At 38.1% G+C, this 26,684-nt stretch overlaps 1 protein-coding gene across 6 annotated transcripts in view; it reads left to right on the forward strand.

The window, feature by feature from the left end:
- Positions 1–26,684, forward strand: part of PAPSS2 (3'-phosphoadenosine 5'-phosphosulfate synthase 2) — a 45,258-nt gene extending 18,574 nt beyond the window's left edge. For 3 of the 6 annotated variants that reach the window (XM_026719923.2, XM_026719922.2, XM_026719924.2), the window contains exons 2-13: positions 7,303–7,417; positions 8,091–8,326; positions 8,863–9,001; positions 9,391–9,509; positions 9,660–9,773; positions 11,095–11,206; positions 12,226–12,255; positions 17,327–17,532; positions 20,686–20,821; positions 20,918–21,186; positions 21,735–21,964; positions 23,072–26,684. In XM_026719923.2, the coding sequence (XP_026575708.1) occupies positions 7,303–7,417; positions 8,091–8,326; positions 8,863–9,001; positions 9,391–9,509; positions 9,660–9,773; positions 11,095–11,206; positions 12,226–12,255; positions 17,327–17,532; positions 20,686–20,821; positions 20,918–21,186; positions 21,735–21,964; positions 23,072–23,210 (1,845 nt within the window). In that variant the 3' untranslated portion in view covers positions 23,211–26,684. The remainder of the gene's footprint in view (positions 1–7,302; positions 7,418–8,090; positions 8,327–8,862; positions 9,002–9,390; positions 9,510–9,659; positions 9,774–11,094; positions 11,207–12,225; positions 12,256–17,326; positions 17,533–20,685; positions 20,822–20,917; positions 21,187–21,734; positions 21,965–23,071) is intronic. The other 3 variants (XM_087932358.1, XM_026719925.2, XM_087932357.1) reach the window with 1 other exon arrangement.

A 26,684-nucleotide genomic window follows, 5' to 3' on the forward strand; every position in this document is an offset into this window, starting at 1 on the left:
GATTGATGTATAAACAAAAGTAGTAAAGGTTGATTCCCAGCATGCTTGGAGGATGATTCTTAATGGCCCAATATATTTCGGACAGTGTTTTGTCAAGCAGACACCAGTAAATTAATTTACTTCTGTTGTCTATAACAATTTATTCTCCCTCACAAGTATCTAATGCTGTGGTTCTGTACAAATTTTGGGCATTTGTGAGTTAAATTAGCCTTTCCAAACCTGCTTCTTTCATCCATATGAATTAGAATTATAATTCCCCATAATGCCAAAGAATCCTTGAGGATGCCCATGCACTGGATAAGTCATGATCAAAGGCTATCAGCTGCCAATGACTGTTGTTGCATCTCACTCAAGGCCTTGGCTGGACATTTTTGGATACAATGGCACTATGGCAGGATTGAGCTGGTTCTTCCGAGTCCTGCAGCTATTCCCAAGGTGAATCAAATTTATTTTGAAAAATAAAATCTCAGCATTTGCATTCCCCAAATACTCATTGAATGGCATGAAGTTGAAAAAGATTGCATTATGAAAGGAGACAATTTGGTGACCACCGGCCAACATATTTAATGACAAGAGGTTGCAGCTGATATCTACCCTAAACATTAGGGTATCATTCACACAGCACTATCTACCCAAAAAAAAACCCCACCCTTGAAACAGGTCTATGATGTCACACATGTTCTTGCTCCAGCTGACCTCCAGAAGTCATTTGATCATTGCGCTTCCCAACCCCTATAGCAAGGCTTTTCAGACTTGGCAGCTTTATGATGCGTGGACTTCAATTCATTATGGCTAGAGAATTCTGGGAGCTGAAGTTCACACATCTTAAATATGCCAACTTTTCAGAACAATGACGTGTAGCAGGGGTTTTCAAACTTGACAGCTTTAAGACTTGTGGACTTCATCTCCCAGAATTTCCTCCTCTGGTCATGTTAGCTCAGGAATTCTGGGGGTTGGAAGTCCACAAGTCTTAAACTTGCCAAGTTTGAAGACCCTTGACGTAGAGCAACAAAAAAAAAGGTCCACATACAAAAGGAAGGCAATAAATCCCTCTGCTCCACCTGTCTTTTAGTACATGTTATGTTCAATTGGTCTCTTAAATTGAAGGGGAAAGAAGGAGAATGTCTAATGAGATGAAGCAGCCTGGCTACCAAGCTGCCATTCTTGTATTAAAAATCCTAGCAAACGTCCCCACAATATGAAATCATGCTATCGTGTTTTGAAACCAGATACATTCACAGTGTCTCCAACCAAGGTTGTGAAGTGCCACAGGAACTAAATTCTAAACATGGTCTTTTGGGTAAAGGACTTCTGTAACCAGTGTTTTCACATCACACATACCTCCACACACACAAATGAATAGTATCCTCCATTCCCACTTTTGGAAAAAGAAAAGAAAAACACAAAGAACAAGCCAAACTTGCTCTTTGTTCTTCCCTGGCCTTTGTGTCTGCTTAAGAATAGGACCCATCAGATAGAAATATTGCTGACGATCCTTTTACTCTTGCTAACAGATACTAAAGGATTGCTTAGCGTGGCCGAAACTCAGGGAGTTAGGAGAAGCAATGACGCAAGAGTTCCTTGATGGAGAAACAGATCAATCTCAAGGTCATTTGGAGCTGAGCCAAAATCCATCAAGCACCAGAGCTGCTGCTTTTCAACTAGCAGCAAATTCTTACATGGAAGGGCTCTTCAATTACCTTTCTAGACGGATACTGTCAATATGTTCCGCTCTAAAAAAAACAAACAAAAACAAACCCGAGAGTCGGAAGGGATCTAAGAGGCCATCAACTCCCAACCCTGTGCACCATGCAAGATTTACAACACCATGATGTACTTAGTTGTATCATCTTGATTAGTCATAGCATGACATTTTCATAGTTTTCAGAATTCTCAAACGTTATTTTGCTATTGACCTTATCGGTTGGCTTGTTTTCTACAAAGACATGGGAAGATGTGAGCGAGGGCTTTGCCTCATAATTGACAAAGCTAAGAGACCTGAAATGAGGTCAGCTCCAACCTTTCTGACATTTTGTAAGAGCTTAAAGACCTCGTCTTTGATTTTATAATATTTTGTATTTATATTATTATATACAGTTTTAGTTTTTAATATTGTAACCCACTCATATATCTTCTGTGGCTGGATGGGTAGAAAAGGAGGGAGGGAGGGGAGAGAGTGGGGGGAGGAAAAGAAAGAAAGTCAAGGCCTCTGGAAATGTACACACCCCCCCCCCCAAATATATACTTGACCACCCTCCTGGCCTTTGGAAAGGCTCTAATTAAGGCTATCTTAGTTCTAGGTTGGAGAGAACCAACCTAGGAGAAATTTCCTGACAGAACAATTAATCAGTGGAATGATTGGCTCCTGAAGATGCTCCACCAGAGGAGATTTGGACAATCATTTGCCTGAAATGATATGGGATTTCCCGATTGAGCAGGAGATTGGACCAAAAGACCTTCAAGGTCCCTTCCAATTCTGTTACTCTGTTGTTCTGTTAAAAGAGGACTATAAATAAAAATTTGGGTTCTGATCACCTCCTAATTTTTGTTGTTATTTTTAACTATTCTCTTCTTGTTTATTGATTGTACACTGCTCAGTATCACAACTGGCATCAGGAGGCCATGTAAATTTAATAAATAGTTTAAATTACTTGCAGCCTCCACTGTTAATACAGACTTATTTTACATTGATGAAATATAGACTTCATATTGTTCCCCCATGTTCTAGTTCGATGCATTTCAGTTATTTTAATTGAAACTGATGACAGTTTCATAAAATAAGCATAGGAGAAATAAGCATTTCCCATATTTCAATTTTAGTTTTGTAATGTTTTAAAATTAAAGTATAATCAATGCTTTTATGAGCTTCTATGGGCTATGAATGCTTCCTTAGAACTCATTCAATTTATGCACCGTAGCTTCTAGGTTTCAGGCATATTCAATTTACAAGTTTCCACATATCATTTTACAAAATGATTAAAAAATTCAATTTGTTTGCAATAAGGGAAATAGCATTTAAGTTAATCTATGGTTAAATGTTTAAAAATGTTAAAGGCAGTAAAATTTTTATTTTCCTGAAAGCCACTAAAATCTTAGTGATATAAATCATTTGTCATTTCTTGAAGGAAACCCAAAGTCGTTATTATGCTATTAAAATGTCTTGCAAAAGTACGATGTGTTTCCTTATTGGCAAAAAAAGGTTATTACTGCCATAAAATGCTGATTTGTAATTGCAGGCTAATTGTAAAAATGGGCAGGGTAATCAATAAAACAGCACACCATGTAACACTACTGAGATCATGATTTCTTTATCTTATTTTTTCCCCCTTTCCAACATGGAATTCTGTAAATTTGCACTCTAACTCTGAGAATCCCCAGCTTGCATTTTACTCACAGACTAATTGGAAACCAGAGCAGATTGCTCTCAGTTTCTCAACCTTAGCAACTTTAAGATGGGTGGACTTCAATTCCCAGAATTCCCTTGCCAACATGGATATCCAACTTTTACTGAGTTCAGGAATGGCATTTAATGCATTTAGCAAAGAAGAGATTGTCTATGTTGGGTCTGTTGTCAAATTTCTGATTCCATTAAGAGATTAATATCTGCTTTGTCACAAATCTGCTTCTTTGTGATGACCTTTTTCATTACAGCTGTCTTATACTAGCCCTTCACCATGTAGAGTCTTCCAACTGCCTGTTGTGGTCCGCTGGCAGCTGGTGCGGACGGCAGAGATATTAGACAGTGAGGATGAAAGGGAGGACAGTGAGGGCAGTCAGGGTGTCTGTTGAGGACTTGGGCGAGGGTCCTGCATTTGATGCAGGGATGGGGCCAGGACTATCTGAGAGTGGGGTGCTGCCTTTGGAGCCTTTGGAGTCTTGCAGCAGCGAAGCAGAGGGCCCCAGGGAGCCTGTTCCCTGTGCGCATGTGCACAGGGCTGCTAGAAGGAGAGAGCAGCTGAAGCAGCATGGGCGACTCGGGAGTAAGGCTGGGAGGTGATTGTCCCTCCCATAAGGGATAAAAGCCAGTCCTCAGTGATGTGCTCTTTGCAGGAAGCAACGAAATTCATTAGATTCTGATTCCTCATGTGAACCTTGGTTTGTCTTTGCTGGAACTTCTGTTGGTTTATCTAATTAAGTGGACATCTGTTTCTTGTCAGCCTTTTACAACCCTGAAAGGCATGCTCTTATCTTAGACAATTGTGTTTAATGAGGTTTGACTGGGAATGCAAATAATTCCCAGCATCGCATTAAAAAAAGGTTTGCTTTTACACACAGCGTGTCTTAATTTGAACAAAGACTGGGTCAGAACACTATTATGGTACCAAACTAATAATAACAATGCAGGAAGGCCTTATGCCATTTTAATTGTGGCCTGGTGTTATAATGCTGTTATAAGAGCAGAAATGACCCTAATATAATTATAATTTTTTTAAAAAAATCTATAAATTATTCAGAATGTAGTTTCGATAAACATTTAAATGTTTGGTTGCAATTCTTAGTCAAGTTTTCTAGTTTCACAGATGAAAAGATCTAAAAATATCAAAGTGAACTTTGCTAGATTTCTCACACTGGTTGGTTAAAAAATAAGTTCACTGAAAAGTATTATTTTGTTCCGCTTGCAGATGCAAAATGAAGTATCAGTCTAGCCTATGCTGAATCACTGCTTATTTGAGGATAACGGTTGGACTGAATTTCTTATGAGACATTCTATGTTCCATGTTTGTAAAAGGAAAGTCTGATATAACGGTGCCAAAATTAATAAGAGAAAAGTGCTAAGATTCATACCGGTGGGTAAAATAGTTTCCCTACTGTTTGCGTAGACTATACTGAACGAAATCCTGTCAGTGATTTGGCAGTGATCTGTAATCTTAGGTGAAACCATGAGGTTTGTGCAGAAGCTGTTCACGTTCTGTAAATGACAAAGAGGTCCTGTGGAACAGAAAAGAAGACAGAACAATCTAGCAATTCTACACTGTCCAAACATGTGCCACTGCTCATTTGGGAAAACAAAGTGAGGAAAGTTCAAACAGAACTTCTTGTTCCATGTTCTGTTCTGATGCAGAACGTCCTGGCCTGGTTTTCCCAATCTCGTTGTCTCCAGATATGGTGGGACTCTAATTCCCCAAAACTCCCAGCTAAACTTTGGCTATATTAATTGAGAAATCTGAGATTTGTAGCTCCCACATATTTCATCCAAATATTTTGATCTGGGACACAGATGTACCATTAAAAAGCCTCAAGGCCACAATACGCATCCAGCTCTGTCATAAGCTAATGCTTGCATAACAACTTTTACTTTATATTATAGGAATAATATAAAGCTAGGTTTTAGCAAAGGAACATTGTGGTAAGACTCACATTTTAATACAGAAGATTCTTAAAGTGAATATAAAAATTCAATCAGAGACTTTCGGATTTTATGGACAAAGAACTTGAAAAATAAAATCTGGGACCTTGTTACATATGTTGACAGCAACAAGAATGCTTCATGCACAAAAATGGAAAGGTATTTTAATTTCCACAATGGATGAATGGCTGGAAAAAGTGGCAGAACTAACAGAGATGACTAAATTAACTGCTCTAATAAAGAAAGAACATATCCAACTTAGTTTCTACTTGGAAACTGCTTCTGGATGTTGTGCTTGAGATGAAAAAGAAATGAAACTTTGACTTTGGGTTTTGCTGATAAGTTTGTTGTTGTAGAAATGGCTAATCCATATTAAGTATGTAAAAGTATGCAAAAGTCAAGGCTGTAATTTTGTTTTTGTTTTTTTTATTATGCTAAAAAAGACTCGAAAGTCAATGCTTTTTTTTCTTTTTTCCCCTTTGCCCTACAATTCTTTCTCTCCCCCTTTTCCTCCCGTTTCCCCACTACTTTATTTTCATTTGAACTTTATATTTTGATAAGCTTAATAAAAATATTTTTAAAAATATAAAGCTAAATTTTGATTAGAAATTGCTGAGTGGTTTCTCTTCTGTCAGTTTTCAGAAGCCTTTCTCCACTGGTAGATCAGACTCGGCTTTTATTGTTGTTGTTTTAAGGTGATAGTACAATCACAATAAGATTCTATTATAGAATTCTTACTCAGAAATAAAGTTGGGCGGGCTCTAGATGTTGTTTCAAATGTGACTTCCCTGGCATATTTAATAAATCTAAACCAACATAAAATGTTAATCTATCAGTGAAACAAACACAAAAAAACATAAACAGTGTTGTAATTTTTGGCATTATTGATGGCAATAGATTTGAAGACATGCGGGGGGGATAAATTAGGGGTATGGAGTTACAGTGCTTAAAAATCCAGTTACTAAGGAGTTCTGTCTCTTTAAGAATGATTCAGCTAAACGGAGGAAAAAAGAACAGGTCAAAAAGGGATTCTGGACTCAGATGGAATTTCTGCAAGTCAAGGAGTTCCAATAACATTCAGAGTCCACTCCTATCTTGAGCAATACTGCAATTTCCCCCAGGCAGCTTGTTTGAGCAATTGGAAGAGGATAAGAACTGGATGTGGGTTCCAAAACCAACAAGATTTGAGGTACCTGGGGAGCAGAACACAAGAGTTGGGAAACCTCTGTTTGGCTTTCTCTTAATTGATAAAGCTCCTTAGGTCATCTAGAAGAGCCATATTTTCTCTTTGCACCCTTCAATACGGGAATAAAAATATTGACCTACCCTCCAGCATAGCTGTAAAAGTTAATGAGGACTGTACTTATTAAAAAAAAATATTTAAGTTTGTTTCACAGTCAGGGAGATGTTTAGACCGGATGTGACATTTTTATTCACTATTGGGTCCTTCTAAAGGACCTGGGACAGGCAAAGGTGGTTTGATGGTTTTAAAGATATTGTTGCAAGATTTTAGCTGTATCAAGTAAAGCTGCCTTTTGCAATTGACTAGTGGCAATTTTGTCAATGCTGATGGTGTTCATATGGTGCTCCAGATGTTTCAGGATTGCACGCAGAGTGCCTGTTACTATTGCTACCACCTTTGCTTTCTTTTGCCACAGCAAAAGCTAAGCTAATGGACCAAGTTGTGATAGGAGCTTCTGTTCTGTGTAATGTTTTGTCCCTGCAAGGTGTCCTCTGTCTCTTTATTATTAGTTTCCTGAGGCAAATACTTCTGAAGACAAAGACATAAGAAACACGCAGGCGCATGTATACATATTAGCATATAGGTGTGTGTTTCTGTGAGGTTTGAATAATGTACTTTTCCTGGGGTGCTGTTTTGCATCACGTTCATACTGGAGCGTGCTCTTTTATTTGCTACTAAACCAACAATTTTTGTTTTTGGTTTATATACTCAGAACCTCCAAAGGTCAACCAATGTGGTGTACCAAGCCCATCATGTTAGCAGAAACAAGAGAGGACAAGTTTTGGGCACAAAAGGTGGATTTCGTGGCTGCACAGTATGGCTAACAGGTATTGTGCTCTCTTCTAGCTCAGGAAATTAATACCTGGGGAAGGCTCATATTATTTCTATTGCATTAGAGAGAAAAAATAAGGCTGCCAAATGGACCTGCAGGAATCCAGGTGACTGCTAGAGGACTTTCTGGATCTGTTGGCTGCCACCTAATGGTTTTATCTAGATTTTGGCTGCTCAAAAGTAGACGTTATAATAAGATGCAAAGTTCATAAATGCATAACCTGGTAACTCTGTGGAATGTATTGACAAATTAACATAAGGTGGATTGTGTGCGATTTATGTGATAAACGTAAATTCTTTTCAGTTCTGAAAAGGATGTGCTTAACATCTTTTAAAATATGAAATGCTGTGACTTGTACTTGACCTTCCAGGAGGTATAAAACATTTTGAAAGCTTTAATAAGTCTAGTGTATGCGTCATTTATTTATTTTACCAAAATGTAAAGCTACAAAGAGATCTTAGAAAAGTATTTAATAAAACTGAAGGACCAAAGGAATGTATATGCTCCTTTGTTTTTGATTAATTAGGTAACCTGGCTGCAAAGAATAAAAAAAGATTAATACATTCTTCATAGTTTGAAATTTTATTTATATGGTATACTTGTGAATTTAGGAAAAGCAGGGCTGAACCACCACAGTTTTAAAAAAAATGTTTACCTATGATTAACAGGTCTTTCTGGTGCTGGTAAGACAACCATTGGGTTTGCCCTTGAGGAATACCTCGTGTCTCATGGCATCCCTTGCTACTCTCTTGATGGGGACAACATTCGTCATGGTCTCAACAAGAATCTAGGTTTCTCTGCTGATGACCGAGAAGAAAATATCCGCCGTATTGCTGAAGTTGCCAAACTATTTGCAGATGCTGGCTTAGTTTGCATTACTAGTTTCATTTCTCCTTTTTCAAAGGTAAATCTGTCTGGAAAATTATTCTGTCCTTTAAAAAAATGTTTTATTTGTTATGCGGCACACATCTTCTTGTAAAACTTTTTGTCTTTGGGAATGTAACATCCTGATGTGTGCTTCTTTCTAATATCTTTAAATCCAGCTTTCACCAGTAGAAAACTATCCCAAGACACTGGATTTCACATGTTTCATTTAGCTCAATCAAAATTTTACTTATGGGAATTTGATACCATTTCAGTCTTTCTTTCTCTCTGGCTCAAGCCATATGTTTTTTTAAAAAAAGGATCAGTAGAATTGGAATGTGTGTGTGAAACGAAGACTCTAGGCCTTGTAACCCAACCTTTATCTATTTTGCCGATAAATACGGGTAAAACTCAGTATATGTGCGAGAGAGACAAAGTCAGAAACAGAAAAAAGAAAACACTTTGACTATCCTGTTTCGTATTTCTGTATTTGTGTAGATCTCTTCATATTTACGCAATAGAAGAGGAATAGTGAGTTACCTACATTACTGATCATTATTTTGTTCCTTTTTACAGGACCGTGAGAATGCACGGAAGATTCATGAGATAGCTGGGCTACCTTTCTTTGAAGTTTTTGTGGACGCACCTCTCAATATCTGTGAAAGTAGGGACGTGAAAGGCCTATACAAAAAAGCACGAGCTGGAGAAATCAAAGGTTTGATCCTCTCATCCTGGCTGCAATATGCACTATCTACATAATCTCCCTTCTTTTACACCCCTGCTCCTAAATGCAATGTCCTAATGCATCAGAACTCTGTGAATTCTTGTATTGCTCATGTCATTCGACTTGAATGATGGGATTGGGTAATGACTACGTAGCTGAGCAAGTTTCTGGTTCAGGTGAGAAGGGAGGCTCCAACAGGTAGCTATAAATCTATATTAGCTAGGGGAAAAATATTGGGAAGTCCCTGATGAGATTTTGAAAGCAGTTGATACAGAAGACAGAAAAGCCATTTTTCCTATGATTGTCCTGTTTAATCTTTGACTTGAAGTTTGAACATAACTTTATTGTCTTACACCAATGAATATCCGACTCTTTTCTAGGATTCACTGGAATCGATTCAGAGTATGAGAAACCAGAAATGCCTGAACTTGTGCTGAAAACCAACATTTTTTCAGTGACTGAATGCATCCAGACTATTGTGGAGCTCCTGCAAGAGCAGGTATCATATGCTGGTTTGCAATAACAAACCCTAATCTACCCCCCCACCCCACCCCCAAAAATACTATTTTCACTTTTTCCAGGTCTGTGCTTAACCAATCCATGTTTCACAAGGGGGAATTTATTGCTTATGTTTTTCTTTCTCTCCTAGAACCTTGTTCCTTCCACTGCAATTAAAGATGTGCTTGAGCTGTTTGTGCCTGAAAATAAAGTGGAACAAACTTGGGCTAAAGCTGGTACTTTGCCATCTATAAACATTACCAAGGTAAGAAATAAAGAACAGTGTGATTCTGATAGAGGAAAACCCTCCACTTAACTATCTAAACAGGGAAGGGGGACTTTGTCCTATGTGTTCTTAGATTTAAGCAAACTACTTTCCCATATTTGCCATCTTCAAAGTATTAAGGATGAGCAGAGTAAGGGAAATATCCTTTTGTGGGGGCTTTTCTAGTGGGAAGCAGATTTCTGCTTCAAATTTCAATTTTTAAAAAAACTTTTTTTCATTTTAAAAATCCAGATAAAAAGGGTGAAAGATGGAAGGAAAGGCTAAGGGCTGTTTTTTGGTTTAGAGGCAATGTTATATGAGCATACCAGGCATTTTTAGAAGAAAATTAATATACAAGGTTTCTTTCCCTTTGCACATCTTAAACGTGAAAGGTATCTTGGTGTGTGTGTGTGTGTGTGTGTGTGTGAGAGAGAGAGAGAGAGAAATATACATTGTATATTTAAGAGAATACTATTCTTTGGTCCTGCTGGCCTTCAAGGCACTATAGATCTCCTGTAAATAAAGTGCCACGGTTTTGCAGAATTCTGTTATAATCTTTATCAGGCTCTTGAAAGCTGCCTCAAACAACAAAATGAATTATTTTACCATAAGCAAGATGCTCACTGTGTTACTGAGATTAAAAGGAGAAGAGTATTTATTTATTTATATTGTATCTTCATTATTTTTATAAATTACTGGAGATAGCAAACATATACAAGGCTTCTTCCTCCTCTTTTCCTCACAACAACAGTCCTGTGAGGTGGATTGGGCAGAGAGAGAGTGACTGATCCAAGGTTACTCAGGTAGCCTTCATGACTAAGGCAGGATTAGAACTCAGAGTTTCCTGGTTTCTAAACCAGCCCCTAATAAGAATTTCAGCAACTGAATTAATAGTGTCCTGATACATTAGGACTGAGTCTTCAAATATTTTCCTGTGAATAAGGAATAACTTTCCGAAGTGGTAGGTACATTATATCCATGCTCGTTTTTGAAAGAAATACTTCTGATTTTATCTAAGTGATCCTAATTGAGAGCATTCTGATAGCTAATGAGGAAATTATTTTCAAAGTGTTGTATTGAAATGCTGAAAACGGCACTCCTGTCAAGTAAGAGCAATAAACTAGTGCAACGCCTTGCCTTCACTAGTTGTGGGTGCTCCATCACTGGAAAGTTTCAAAGAAGAGATTGGACAGCCATTTGTCCACTGCCTGAGCAAGGGGTTGGACTAGAGGACCTCCAAGGCCCTTTCCAATTCTGTTGTTCTGTTAATTCCTTATTTTCATGTGCATATGTCATGTGCTGTGCTGTCTTTATTTTCCAGTTGGATCTACAGTGGGTTCAAGTCCTAAGTGAAGGTTGGGCCACTCCACTCAAAGGGTTTATGCGGGAGAAAGAATATTTGCAAGTTATCCATTTTGGCACTTTGCTTGATGGTATGATATACTAATTCATAAGCATTATCCTTAGGCATTCTTTTGGGAAAAAATATTTGAAAAGAACCAAATTCTCATTAAGAATATTCTTTGATTCGTGTGTAATGAAATTAGTACCTTTTTCTTTTCTTTTGAGGCCAGTAATTATAATAAACTAGAAAAAAAATGCTGATCATAGACAGGTAAATTGCCAGATCAGATCAAGTCAAATCCTAGATCATGTGTACACCCAAGTCAATAAATCTTGGATTCACTCTGGTCCTAAAGGCCACGAAATAATTTTACTGGCTGTAGGGCTATCTAGATTCAAATTGCTCCTTTTTCGTGAATCTCCTTGAATGATCTTAGACGGCTTAGTGAGCATAATGAACAGCTGTCAAGAACTAATAAAGCAATAAAAAGAATTTTAAAGATGAACTGAAAACAGTTTAATAGATATGTGAAATATTTTACTGAACAAGCACATTGCTGAAGCTTTGTTTCCCTCTGTCATATTTCTCCTGTGTACCATAGGTGAAAATGAATGATATGCAAAAACTGTATAAGGACCAGATACTTCTTATTTATACCACCTTTAATTTTGTGGAAATTGGCATCTACTTTAAGTAAGATCTTGACTACATCCTAGTTTGCTAGGTTGTAGGTAAGATCCAGTTTTACTAAGCTGGGAAGATGCATAATGTTTCAACTTTACTTATCTTACAATGGTCCTTACGGAAATCAAAGGGAAAATCCCAGAGTCTTCACTCAAATGTAGCTTCTTGCAGTCCATATTCTCAACTTCATCAGAGGACTGCTTCAGTTGGCCACATGCATGATACAACATTGATATGTTGGCTACTTACATCTACACATGGACCCATTTACCTGTGGATCCATCTTTGTAGATTGGTCCTCATCATGCGATCTTGAAAACCATGTTTAGACTTTAAGTGTCATCTTGATATTTTGAAAGCTCTTTGTGATTGAGAAAGAAAGCAATTAAAATATGATTGTTATTTATCTTTATATTTTGCCAGGAGTGGGTAAAATTAATATATTCAAGCTTGGTATGTATTCAGTTGTTTTTGCTATGCTATGAAAATAATTTGAAAAGATTAATTGACAGATTTCCTGAAATGAAATTTTGATGTAGAAGTCCAGAATCATAATAAGTTGTATTCATGATCCAACCAGTTACACTGTGCTTTTCCAACATTTTAATTGGCTTGCAAAGGGGCAACTCTTAATTTTCATTCTCTTTCTTCTCCTGCTTCTTGCCTTCTTCTTCAATAGTTTGGGTACACACAACTTAACAAACACTGACCCAAGGCGGCTTACCAGTCATAGCCTGAAGTCTATTATCTTGTGATCATCACCACCTTCTTTCTAGAATTTTACATCCTAACACAGCGTTCCCCATTGTGATATTCTAGGGAGCAGACATTTAGTTATTAGGAGAAGATTTCTAAGAGAGATAGCAAGAATGAGAAGTCTCAAAAAGTTTCCATAGCTGACTCAGAAGAATGTTCTAGGGTCGAGGGTTACACACTTGAAAGACTTTCTGCATATCACATCTGACATCAGTAAGATGACTTAGTGAATTATCAATTACAAATATATTAATCACCTTTTAAAACCCAGTTTTATGGAAACAAATACACGACAACCCAGTCTTTGTGAATTTCTCTCCAAAATGTGTTTGTAAAAAAAAAACATAAGAGTATGCCGTTGGAAGAGTTAAACAAAGAAAAGTACATCTGGTTGAATCATAGTATAAATATAACCACTTCTGAAAACTTTCTGGTTGTGCATGGATGCAGTATGATCTGTAGATAATGACATTTAACCCAAGGACCATAGAGTCTGTGTTGTGGCTTGGATTCAAAGGTGCCCATCATCAGCAGGGGGTTGGACTAGTTGACCTCCAAGGTCCCTTCCAACTCTTGTTATTCTATGTCTATGAAGCCAGGAAGGAATTTTTCCATTAGACTTTAGAAACCCAAAAAAGTTAGCCATCATCCAGAGACATTTTTCCATTTATGGTTCTTTGTTCTGGGTGAAACTATTTTAATATCCTTTGCACATGTACAGAGCAAACCCGTTTTACAAAGTACCCAAGCTGTATCTGAATTAACATTTGCATATTGTTAGAATGTAAAGTTTCCCAGAAGCAAATGCTTGTAGTCAACTACTTTCAGAAGCCCCAATTTACATTTCAGAGTTTACAGCGATATTTTTTGTTCCTTTTGCACTGGCCTGTATAGAGCAATATTTTCAGACACTATGCACCATTGGATGTAATAGTGTGGAGGCCTTTCCTATTTTTAAAAAAAGCATCCCAAACTGTAATAAGATCTTGATACTTCAAGACAGCATGAGAGAAAACCAAAGTCTCACATGATCCTATGGAAGTGGTCTTTTTTTTAGAAAAAATGAGTGGATGGATAGTGTTCTGTGGATGCCATCTAGTGGCATCACAGAGCTCTAGTTGCACATTCCCAGCTCCTGTCTGAAACTGAGATTGAAAAGCTGCAAGGAAGGTTTCTACATCCTCAACGTACGACCACAATTTGAGCCCAACTTTTATGTGGCTAAGTGAGACATTTGTTAAGTGAATTTTACCCCATTTTATGACCTTTCTTGCCACAGTTGTTACGCTAATCACTGCCGTTGTTGAAGCTAGTAACACGGTTGTTAAGTGAATCTGGCTTGACTTTGCTTGTCAGAAGGTTGCAAAAGATGATCACATGACCCTGAGACACTGCAACCATCGTAAAGATGAGTCAGTTGCCAAGTGGCCAAATTTTGATCACGTGACCATGGTACAGCAATCGTAAGTATGTAAAACAGTCAAAAGCCACTTTTTTCAGTGTTGTCATAACTTTGAATGGTCTCTAAGTGACCATTACCATTACCTGAGTACAGGTAGTCCTTGACTAGCTGTATTTGTTTTCCATTCCAGTTATTTTGGAGAATGTTTTTCCATATGGAAATGTACACACACAAACACACACACACACACACACACCACCGGCACGGCATAAATAAAAAATTATTTTGCCTACAACGATGCAGCTTTATTCTTTAATGCTTGCTTTGTCACATGTAACCCTAAGCTTGGGAGGACAGTGTGATGAGGTAAAAGCAATTCACTTGAATATCTTTGGATCCAACCCATGCTCAGTATAATCAGAATTATTTCAGAGAAAGCGAGAATGGTCACAGCATCCAATAATTTTGAAATCAAATTCAATGGCTAAATAAGCTTCATTTCTAATTTGTTAATTGATTCTATTTCATGAACCGAGAACTTGAAATACAATGTATTATATTTGTAATTCAGAGGGCCTTTCCCCCTTCCTTCCTTCCCTCCCTCCTTTAAACAGCAGTCATGTAATGGCAAAGTTCTTGATAATAAGCAAAACTGAAGCTGAGTGTATAATTTGGACTTCAAAAAAAGGATATTTCAACAGAACCAGATGTCAGGAAGCTCTAGATATAACTTCAACAAGGCATTTGAAAAGTATATAATTAGCCCGCTAGTTAAGCACAGCTGGTTGACATAACAACTACAACCCCTCATTGATGATTTCTTTTCAAACAGGAAGTGTGATGCACTCTCACAATTTGTGCTAATCAGTTGTTTTTTTATTAAGGAATGGTGGACGAACCAAAGGGGAATATTGTCAAACTTGCAGATGACATAAAGTTAGGTGGGGTTAACTAGAAGACAGAAATGACATTCAAAATCATCTTCATAGGTTAGAGCAGTAGGCAGAAAATAACAGAAGTAAATTTTACAGAGACAAATGCAAAGTCACACATTTAGGAAACTGAAACAAAATGCCCCCGTATAAAACGAGTATCCAGCTTGGTAAAAACAGTATGAAAAAGAATTGGACGACATGGTTGATTGATTACAAAGGAACATTAGTCAATAGTGGTGCGTTGGCCTAGAGATGGAACTCTTACCCCAAACCAGGAGGCTATGAGTTTGATACTAGGTAGAGGCAGATATTTCTCTGGGCACACTGAGAATTTATCTGCTGAACAAAACTCCTCATTGGCATCAGGAAGGGCATCCGGCCATTTAAAACATTCTGCTAGCTCAATTCAGTTGCCTAGATTGCACCCCGCAAGGGATTATGGGGTTGTTAAAAGAAGATGATTAGTCAATAGTGTTGCAAAAAACACTATGGCTGCAAAAAAGGTATATGTGGTTTTAAGCTCCAGTTTATTTTATTTGTTTATGGAATTTATTTGCCGCTCGTCTCATATCCAACAACCCTGGGCAACTTCATTTATTATTTATTGGCCATTAAGTAATGTATCTAGTAAGATTATTTTATTTTATTTTATTCTCAGCCTCCTTTGCAGCTCTTACCTATAGACTCTGAGCAACTTACAAAAATCACAATTTATTAATAAATTAATCTATTAACAATACTATTGTTAAGATTAAAAATAAAATAAATGAAAAACAGCAATATTCCAACGGCAGTAGTCGTTCCTCTGGACAATTTAAAAAGGATTCATACACATTGTAAAAGTTCAGAGAAGGATAACAAAGAGGTGGGTGATCCAATGGGAGTTTTTTTTAAAAAATGTTATAGGGTTTCCTGTTTGAGTGGGGGAGGGGGGTAGACTAGAAGACCTCCAAGGTCCCTTCCAACTCTGTTATTCTGTTAATCTGGGAACTAGAAAGCAATTTCTGTAAAGATAGATTGAAGCACATGGGCTAGTTTCACCTTAAGAAGTAAGTGCTCTCTACAAACGCTTCCAAAAGAAAAAGGTCGGCACTATTCTCTCTTCTTCTGGAGCTCAGGAGTAAAAAAAAAAGGTGTGGGATTTAAGTTATGGGGAGGCAGAGTTTCTAATTGTTAGGAGCATTTGATAGTAGACTGAGTTACTCAATGAAATAGCAAGATTCCCTTCATTGCATGCATCCAGACAGAGGCTTGATAGCAAGGGGCTGAAGTGAATGACTTAAACTAAAGAAGGACATTTGAAGAACCAAACAAAAAGGAAGAAAAAAAATGTAATTCCCGATGTTCTGAGGCAAACAAATAGATAGGATAAGCCCCAAAGGACAAGAAGTGATGTCACGACACTATTGCACAACTTAACATTGCACAGCTGTGTCAGTAATTTATGTCTGATGAGGCGGAGTAATCTGTTGCATTGTGGAAATGAGCTTGTGAAAAGCTAAACCTAAAAAGATTTTGTGTCCTATAGTATTAAATGAGAAGCATGGAAATGGTGGAGAAAGTAAGCAGTGAACGGTGAAGGACTCTAATATCAAAAATGAAGGCCATATTGGAGCTTTAAATAAGAACTGTGGAAATGCTTTTTGCCTTCTCTTTAGAACTGAGTGAGCATTCCTATACACTTTTGGTTTTGTCCATTTTGTTAGATTTATATTGTAGGTTATCCTAGGAAGTTCATGAATTGGACGGTAGAATGTTAATTGTTTGATTCCAGCAGTGATTTAGGAAAAAAATACTATATTGAGAACTGACCTTCACAACCAACTAAAATTGAGGAAATGATTCAACAGGAGTCTGTTCAAAAAAGGAGAAGAAAGAGCAATTCCTAGTATTAAAGACAAGCAGATCAGAAAGAACACAAATATAACATATACAATTAAATGAGAGAGGCCAGCTATTAGAACCAAATCTAAATGATGTGATTGATCTTCAGTCTGAGATTCATAATTACTACTAGATATTTAGCTTTACAAAGCATACCGAGTGGATAATGCCCTTCAAGTGAAATTATTGTATTAAAACTTGAATGGTTTTCCTTCAAAATATTTATACAGAGGATATTTTGTGAAAGAGGAAGAAACATTTTTTATTTGGAAGTTTTGCTCTATGTGTCCTACATACATCTTGAGATCCTCAATTTCTCATAGAAAACAGAAAACTATGCTACTAAATATAAGAATATTAGAGATAGTTTGCAAGTGTTGTGTTAGAAAATAAAGAGATAATTACAAAAATCAAGTGTTTAACCGTTCAGAGAGCCTACCGTTAGGAATCTCCTTTTCTAGGGATTTCAAATAAAACATAGCCAATTACCCCCTTTTTTAAAAATTAATTTTAAATTAATTGATTGCATTTATTTATTTTCACACAGATGGAGTTATTAACCTGAGCATACCAATTGTACTTCCAATCTCTACTGAAGACAAAAAACGTCTGGAAGGATGCAGCGCATTCACTCTGGAGTACAATGGGCGGAGGGTGGCAATCCTTAAAAATCCAGAATTTTTTGAACACAGGAAGGAAGAGCGCTGTGCTCGTGTTTGGGGAACCACCTGCGCAAAGCACCCACATGTAAAAGTAAGCACAAATTGGTTCCATATTTTTTTTTCTTTTGCCTCCAGAAATATAAATAAATTATCTCATTCAGTGGCATCTTGATGGACTGGATCAAGATGGCAGTCACAGCCACCTGATTGAAGCCCCGTCCCTTTTCACAGGCAAGAGAAGGCTTTGGGCCATTACAGCAGCCTATCTGAAAGGTTAAATCATGGCAACGGGGCTAAAATGTGTTAATCTGAGACGTTTCGTTGCTCATCCAAGCAATTTAAGCAGTCAAAATAAATACAAATAAAAAAAATAAAAAATTAGATAGACAGAGAGAAACCTCTGAAGTTGGCATCGCAAGAGTTGGGACATTCCAACGATTCTCTGACTATCTAATTTTTTATTTTGTCTGATGAAGTTGCTTGGATGAGCAACAAAATGTCTCAGATTAACAAATTTTGGCCAGTTGCCGTGATTAAACCATTTAGACATTCTTGGCCTGGATGATTGAGTCTTCATCGACACATTAAAGCGGCCCTTAATTTTATGACAGTATCTCGGGTTGTTGATACCTTCAGTGCATGATGATATTTTTCACTACTCTCTATTGTTACTGACCGTAGTCAATATGAATGAAGACTAAATCCTTACTGGGAAAAATTTGAAATACTAAGAACTGGCTACAGGAATGTACTCCAAACCATGGAATGTACTGTCCCCTGATTATTTTTCTGCTTTTAGACAGAATGTCACTATCTAACCTGGCTAGCTTGTTCAGAGCTTCATCTATTTAAAGCTGGGGTGTCAAACTCAAGGCGCGTAGGCCAAATGCAGCCCGTGGGGTGCTTAGATCTGGCCCGCAGAGCCGGCCTGGAAATAGCAAAGGACCGGCCCGTGGTCCCTCTGCTAGCAAAAATGGGCTGCGTTCCCTCCCCCCCTCCCGTGGCCCCTTTTGGCTGGCAGGATGCTGCAGAAGGCTGTCCTTGCAGTCTCCTCCACCCCACCCCCCGCCCGCCAGCCAGCCATCCCGCAGAGGAAAACTACACTGATCTGGCCCAATCCAGTTTGACACCCCCGATTTATAGAGTAAAGAAAAATAATTCCAACTGGTGGGGTCCAGGAAGAGAATCTCCTCTGCTGTTCTCTCACTCTCCTGGCCTTCTGGAAAGGAGGTACAACATTGGCTTTGCAGGCTTGCTTGGGGAGGACAGAAAAGCATGCAGCCTTGGGGCCGCTTAGCGCTTTGAAAGCCCCGCCTTCTGCTTTCAATTCATTCATATCATCCCTGTCTCTTTTAAAATTTTAACCTTTATCTACTGCTTTTATGTTTTAATATTTTATTGTAGACTGCCCAGAATCCTGCTGTGAGGGAGATGGGCAATTCCAAAATGTGATGATGAACATAACAAACAAATACATTTCTTATCTCGATCTGGGGCTAGAAAATGTTGCTAGTTTGCATAAAATGAGGGCAAATAGAAACAAAAGTCCTAGTACTTAACAGCAAGCTATTGTCAACCTCAGTTTCCAATTTAAGGATGTGCAGAGCATTTAATATGGTCAAGAACTTTAATTCATAGCAAGTCCTCGATGTACGACCACAATTAAGCCCAAAATTTCTGCTGCTAAGCAAGACAGTTGCTAAATGAATGTTGCCTCATTTTACAAACTTTCCATAGTTGTTAAGTGAATCACTGCGTTTGTTAAGTTAGTAACCCAGTTACGTGAATCTGGCTTCCCCATTGACTTGGCTTGTCAGAAGGTCACAAAAGGTGAAATGACCCCGGGACACTGCAGCCATCGAAAATATGAGCCAGTTACCAAGTGTCCCAATTTTTGGGATTCTTCAATGGTCACAAGTGTAAAAAAACACCATAGGTCACTATTTTTCAGTGCGCACATTTCGGATATTTTTCATCCTATCAACTGTCGCTCAACTTGATTTATTAACTTTAAATTGATTTGAATTGAATTGCTTACTTGTTAAGTTAGTGTATTATTTCATTTCATTTCCTGTGCCAATGGACCTTCACACGGTTTACAAAAAGCAATATGCAGCAGTAATGCAAACAATATATCACAACCATATCACGGGATATTCATTTAAAAGGTTTTGTGGGAGAAAGCAACTAACACAGATCCATTCACGCAGTATTTCCACAAGGAATGCTTGGGTGAAGACAAAAGTTTTCAACTGATACTAAAAGCTGTCATAATACGTGCCTCACAAATTTAAGAAGGAGAGCATTCCTTCAATAAACTCCACAATGGAAAAGGACTAACTGTATGTAATCCCAAAATAGTACACTTCAGATTTTGGGACACATACCGGGACCCTTTTTCGATGGCCTCAAAAATCAACTAGGTGTTTATTGCTGGATCCAATCTGGGTCAGTCACGGGGACCCGAGGTTTAGTCTTCTGAGCTTTCAGACTAACGCTGGAGCCCATCCTCAGGGAACTTCACTCTAGCAGAGTGCGTGCTTTGTGTGCTATGTCTATGAAATCAGCTATAGCTTATATGGATGAAAGTAATCTGTCAGTTCACCTACTTTCTCTACATTAGCAGCGTGTGGAATCTCAACCCTGGCTTGATCCCTGTCTTTTCTTTAAATCAGGAGTGTCAAACTCAAGGCCCACAGGCCAGGATCCAGCCTGCAGCCTGCAAGGCCGGCCTGGAAATAGCAAAGGAAACCTGGAAATCTGGCCCATGGTGCCTCTGCTAGTGAAATGGGGGTGTGGGGGGCCCCAGTGGCCCCCTGTGCCCTGTTCTTGGGCTGGACGGCCTCCAGCAGCACCCTATCGGCGAAAATGGTGTGGGCTGTGCCCCATTTTGGCCAGCAGGGTGTTGCAGGAGGCCATCCGTCCTGTCTCCTCCCCCCTCAGCTGACCTGTGGAGGGCAATGCTGATCCAGCCCTCCAAGAAAGCCACTTTGACACCCCTGCTTTAAATAGTAATATCCACAAATTTGTTATTTTCCCTTACTTTACATCTGAGGTAGAGGAACCTAGGGCATCTAGATATTGTTTGACCCTAACTTCTAGTTCCAATTAACATAACCCGGGATACAATTATGAGAATTGAAAATCCTGTAATCTCTGCAATATTAATGAGTTTTACACAGAGGCTGAATTATTATAGTTGAATAGTTTTTTTTTCTAATTCCTGGTAATATCTTTTTGATAGATGGTGATGGAGAGTGGAGACTGGCTTGCTGGGGGCGAACTCCTTGTGCTGGAGAGAATAAAATGGAACGATGGACTGGACCAGTACCGCTTGACTCCATTGGAGCTGAGGGAAAAGTTCAGAGAGATGAATGCAGGTAGCTGCTGTGTATAAGCCACTCTCCGCTTGTCACAGCCCTTTCCAGTTAATGTGTTCCTGACCCTCCCAAAATGCCATGTTCCTTATATTTCAGATGCAGTTTTTGCTTTCCAACTCCGTAATCCGGTGCACAACGGACATGCTCTGCTAATGCAGGATACTAAACGCCGGCTGCTGGAAAGGGGCTACAAACATCCAGTGTTGCTCCTGCATCCTCTTGGTGGATGGACCAAGGAAGATGATGTCCCCTTGGATTGGCGCATGAAGCAGCATGCTGCAGTGCTAGAAGAACATGTCTTGGATCCCAAATCCACCGTCGTTGCAATTTTCCCTTCTCCCATGTTGTACGCTGGCCCAACAGAGGTATGGAGTTTAGCTCCCTGAACATGATTTTCTTTCAGTGTTGTTCTGGGTTCTTTTTTTTTCCACAGTAGGAAAAGATCCCCCAAAGTAGGAAAGAAATAAGGGAGAAACCATCATCGTATTTTATTCTCTTTCCCAGTTCATGTTTTAAAATGTATTTATAGGAATTTTATCTAGTTTAAGACTATCAATCAGGAGAAATTAATCTAGGATAACTTCAGAACAGACATGATTGGGGGAATAACAGAGAGCCAGGACTGTGTCACCCAATCTTGGTACATTCCTTTCTAATATCTGAGTTTGATGACATGATGGAAGTTTCCAAAGAGATAAAAAGGGGGGTTCCTGATATCAGATCTCTCTCTCTCTCTCTCTTATTACTGTATTGAAATATTTTAAATACATGAAACAGTATGAATGTGAATGAGTCTGCTTGAGAGTAAATCTCATTCCATTTGTTGAGGCCTCTGGGTAAGTGGGTATAAGATTGTAGCCTAAGATACCTCAAAGTGCTTTTTATAGCATTCTGACATTCATTCTTATGGCAGGTCCAGTGGCATTGTAGGTCTCGAATGATCGCTGGTGCCAATTTCTACATTGTGGGTCGAGATCCGGCAGGTATGCCACATCCAGAGACCAAGAAAGACCTGTATGAACCCACACAAGGTGGAAAAGTGCTTAGTATGGCTCCAGGACTAACCTCAGTGGAAATAATTCCCTTCCGAGTGGCTGCTTACAACAAAGTACAAAAAGCAATGGTTTTCTATGATCCAGACAGGTAAGTAATAATAGCCACTTACAACTCCATAGTTAACCCTTTCTCACATTAACTGTGTCCTCATTGGTGTCTAACCAGGGGAACCAAGCTGCCATTACTTTTTTATTTTATTATTTTTATTTTATTATATTTATCGCCAAGAGTCGGCCCTGACTGAACTGATAACATCATCATCATTATCATGACCAAAGCTTCTATTAATTGGTATGTGTTCCTTTACATGAGGCACTAAACCAGGTTTAACTAAAAGCTTCTCGATTTTTTTCTTTTGATCAAATGGGAGAAAAAAAGAAAGTGAAGACTGTCATCTTAACACATGACAAAAATGGTGAAAATTGCTTCCCTGTCTTGACCCTAGTCCTAATTTGAACTATGGTTCACAGTATACATATTCAACACCTTGCTCAGGATTTAGGTTGGAAAATTAGAAAATGTGATTTTTTTAAAAAAGTAAATAAAGAGATGTGTGATATGTGTTAAATGCTACTAGACATGCACAGGAACCAGAGATTGTATTTTGCAATATCTGAAGTATAAGTATCCCATTTCTGTTAGAGAGAAGTGTGATAAATACTATCCTAACTTGGGATGCAGTTTTGGGTTGTTGTTTTTTGCTTCTGAATATCCCAAATGTGTTCTTCTTCCAAAAAGCAACTAGACTTTTTTTGGTGTTTTCTTTGAAACCATTTCACTTCTTGTACAAGAAGCTGAGGAACTAAAGAAGCTTCTTGTATGAGAAGCGAAACGTTTTCAAAGTGAACACCAAGAAAGTCCAGTTGCTTTTTGGAAAAAAAAGAAAAACCATTTGGGACAGCCATAACCTGGATGTTTGAGAACATTTGCCTCTGAATAGTCTTTAAAAATTTGAATTCTGGGATAATGGAGCAATGAAATATTATGAATTGTTCAGACCGTGCAGCAACCTGAATTGCTATTTGTATGTGTGAATGATTACTCTTTAGTAATATGTAAACAATAGCATCCATGTCAGAACAATTTGAATGTACAGAAAGTGAGCAAAGATTGGGGAAATGTGGCCTTTGGGTGCTGTTTTTGTTATTGCAATTTGCTTGCCCTCTTTCATATTTTCCATTTGTTCTTCACCAGGCACAATGAATTTGACTTCATTTCTGGCACACGCATGAGAAAGTTGGCTCGTGACGGTGACAATCCCCCTGATGGGTTCATGGCGCCAAAAGCATGGAAAGTGTTGACAGAATACTACACATCGATGGAAAAAAAATAATTAATTATGCTGTCTCTGTCAAAGTGCCTTTATTTTAAATATGAGCTCTGCTAATTGATGAATGTGCTATGATGTTTCATCTAGTCTGGAATCTTTTGATTGCTGGGCATTTTCTTTCTGGACCATACGATGATTCTGGACCAGCTTTTCCATTTTTAGAGCTTAAATAGTCGATTTCTTCTTAATTTCCAGGAATGCCATAAAACAAGTTTTGACTGTACACATCAAAAGAAAAAAAGATCAAAATAATGAATTCAAAGCCATAGGGATCCAGCTCTCACAGCCTTTGCCAAAAAGAATTGAAATTATGCAAATTATCACATTAGAGCATGTGATTCTTTCTAATGCTATAAATTGAACCCCCAGAAAGAACCAGGGGATAAACTTGTACTTTCCCATTGTGGAGGGTTGTGGTTGTTGTTTTGGCCTCCCTCAAAACCTTTTATATACTGTTGGGGTGAAGACAGAGGATTTCATGGTATGCCATTTTTTAGACGGTGATGATGATAATGAAGATGAAATGGAGTTGGTGCAATCAGCATTTCCCAACAAGAGAATTCCCTGGCAGTTTTCTCTTGGAAACAGCTCACAAAGCTGTGCTGGTTCTGAAAACTTCTTTATAGCCTTTTGGTCAACTTGGGCCAAGAAATGCACCTTTCTCATCCTTGACATTGAGTTTCTTTGTAGCCTTGGCCAAATTCTTTCATGAAGGACATCCACAAGCATTCCACCCCCCTCAACTGGGTGCTAATAACATTATTACAGGCTAAATGATTGCCCTTTCACAGCTCCACTCCTCTCTTCAAAGTACAGACCAGACTAGGAAACCAAAGTCATGTAGGTCACTACTACTTTTATTGTAAAGATATAGTAATAGAATCTTACGAGTCTGAATACATTTCCTCCTTCCCTCTCTTTATCCATCAGAGAACTAGAGAGGGTCTTGCCGGAAACTTTTTTCAAGTTACATTTCTGCCCCTTCTTTCATTTGACTATTGTCTTAGTAGTTGCTCTTCTATCTCCCCCCCCTCCCCCAAGGCCATTTCCTTTTCCCCACTACAGTTGCTCAAGTCAGCATCCATCATGATCGTCTTAGCTTATCCAGTGCCCGGGCTGAATTTGACTGGAGAAGTTTTTCAGAGACATGGATTGATTTCTAACCATCTTCTAGGGCTGTGGGGTGAAATTGGCACTCCATGGGCCGGATGCATCACACGCAGGCCAGGCCCAGCCCAGTTCCGCAAAAAGAAAAAAGCCACGATACGTCACGTGATGCAATCAAGTTTGACACCCATGTTCTAGGGCAGAGGTCTCCAAACTTGGCAACTTTAAGACTTGTGGACTTCAGTTCCCAGAATTCTCTAGCCTAGCTGGCTGGAGAATTCTGGGAGTTGAAGTCCACAAGTCTTAAAGTTGCCAAGTTTGGGGATCCCTGTTCTAGAGTGTCTGTAGAAAGAGGTATCAAAAAATGTCATGACAGCTACAATGCTGTCGTACCTTTTTTTACTGACTCGATTTATCCAACTCTGAATTCTCTTAGATGTGCAGCAAATCCAACGAAGGTGTCTTAAAAGGAAATAAATTGTTAACAACTGGTTTAAAGGACTGATTTATGCACGCAATGGCTGATAGCTTAGTATTTTTTGTAACATTACAAAAATCATCATCATCTAAAAGAAGCATTTAAAAGTAGGGATGGAAACCCAGGGGCACCCTAAGGCAACTTGAATTTGGAGTAAATCTTAAGGGAAAGGTGATTGCATGTGCAGGACACAATCCTTTTCCATAGGAAAGCTTTTGGCATTTTATATATTGAATCCTCACGATTCCTATATTTTTAATTCTTATCATCTTGGCAAGGAACAAATAAGCACACACATTATCATGGTTGATGAATCTCAAATTATGAGGCTCTGTTCCAGAATCTGCTCATAGGGGTAGAAAACATGTTTTAGCTGTTATTTTTTCCTGCATATAATTGATTGAGTCAGAATTAACTGATACATTCCTTTTGCATCTTAATACCTCAGGCATGAATGCTAAATGCAATTTATTGTGATATTTTATTTCTTTTCAAAAATATACCAGCTCCTTTTGCTATTGTGCTGCAATACTTAGTGCTGTTCAGTGGCAAGGAGAGTGAAATACGGTACAAATCAGAATAGCCCCATCAGGAAAATCATTGAGAAGATACGATCTGTCTCTGAAGCTTTATATACACTGTTATTTTTCCATCACCTTAGTCTGAGATAGCCCTGCTTTTGAGCATAACACTTGGTGCTGTTCTACCACTGGACACACAGTTAGCTGCTGCTATGATTAAACAGAAGTTTGGCTCTGAAATCCACATCCAATATCAAGGGTTATTGAAAACTTAGAATAAAACAGCTGTCCTGTGCTCTGTATGATTATATCAGGCAAGTCCAGCTACTACCTGTATTTTCACAACTGGAGAATTGTCGCATTAAATGTCTTCAGTGTATTATTTATTTTTGTAAGTTTTATAAAGTACAACTTTATTTGAAAACGCAATTCAGGGCACTATAAAATTTGGAATCAGTACATTATCAGGCCAAACATTAACTGCAGAACTGGAAAGAATAAAAATGGTGGAATTTAAAATATGTTAATTGCAAATCCACGAACGCTCTGAAACTTTTATCAGTCTGTCCATCCATCCATCCATCCATGCATCTTTCTTTTGGATATAATTATTCATAATTGTTAGAATTTCTTCCTATTGTGACTCCCACAAGATGAAAAACTGATTCAGATCATGGATTATAGAGCCTAAAATGGATCGTGGCCATAATTTGGGCATTTATATTAGCTACTGGTATGCTAAGTTTCTTTTTTCTTTTATGATTTGGATTTTTCACTATTCTTGTCCAGAAATAGGCATGTTGCTTTACTCATTTTCATGTAACAATTATGCAACAAAGCCATTTTTGTAGTCTTAAATACAAAATATTTGAAAATGCTTTTAAAAACATTGCTATAGCATTTAATGCTTTTTGAATCTTTGGGACCAAGAGTATAAAATGAGTTTCCTTTTTTTTTTTTTTGGTCAGTTGAATGCAATAGGTAAGCATTTTGCAAATTGCATTGAACAGAAGACAAATAGCCAGTATAATGGGTAGAAGGTTCCAGCATTGCAGGCCTAACCAAGAGCTTTGGAAGGAAACTTGAAGGTAGATGTCTTCTTGCCTTTGTAATCTAAATGTTTATAGTGCCAATATTTTTCTAGGTTTTTAACCTTATAGAACTATAGAATTCAAATAAATACGTTGTAATGTGCCTTTACCTCTTTTTACAAAAATACATCCTATAATATTTTATAGCATATTTATTACAGAACTGAAACCAACATGTATGCCTTAACTGTTGCGTCTCTTGATAAAAAATATCTTCTTGCCTTCTATTACTTAAAATTCATTTTGGTGATAATAAATATTTCACTGATTGTTTCTGCCA

Source organism: Pseudonaja textilis, chromosome 4 (genome assembly GCF_049901715.1).
Source record: "Pseudonaja textilis isolate UNSWEBS1 chromosome 4, rPseTex1.2, whole genome shotgun sequence".
Lineage (NCBI taxonomy): Eukaryota > Metazoa > Chordata > Lepidosauria > Squamata > Elapidae > Pseudonaja > Pseudonaja textilis.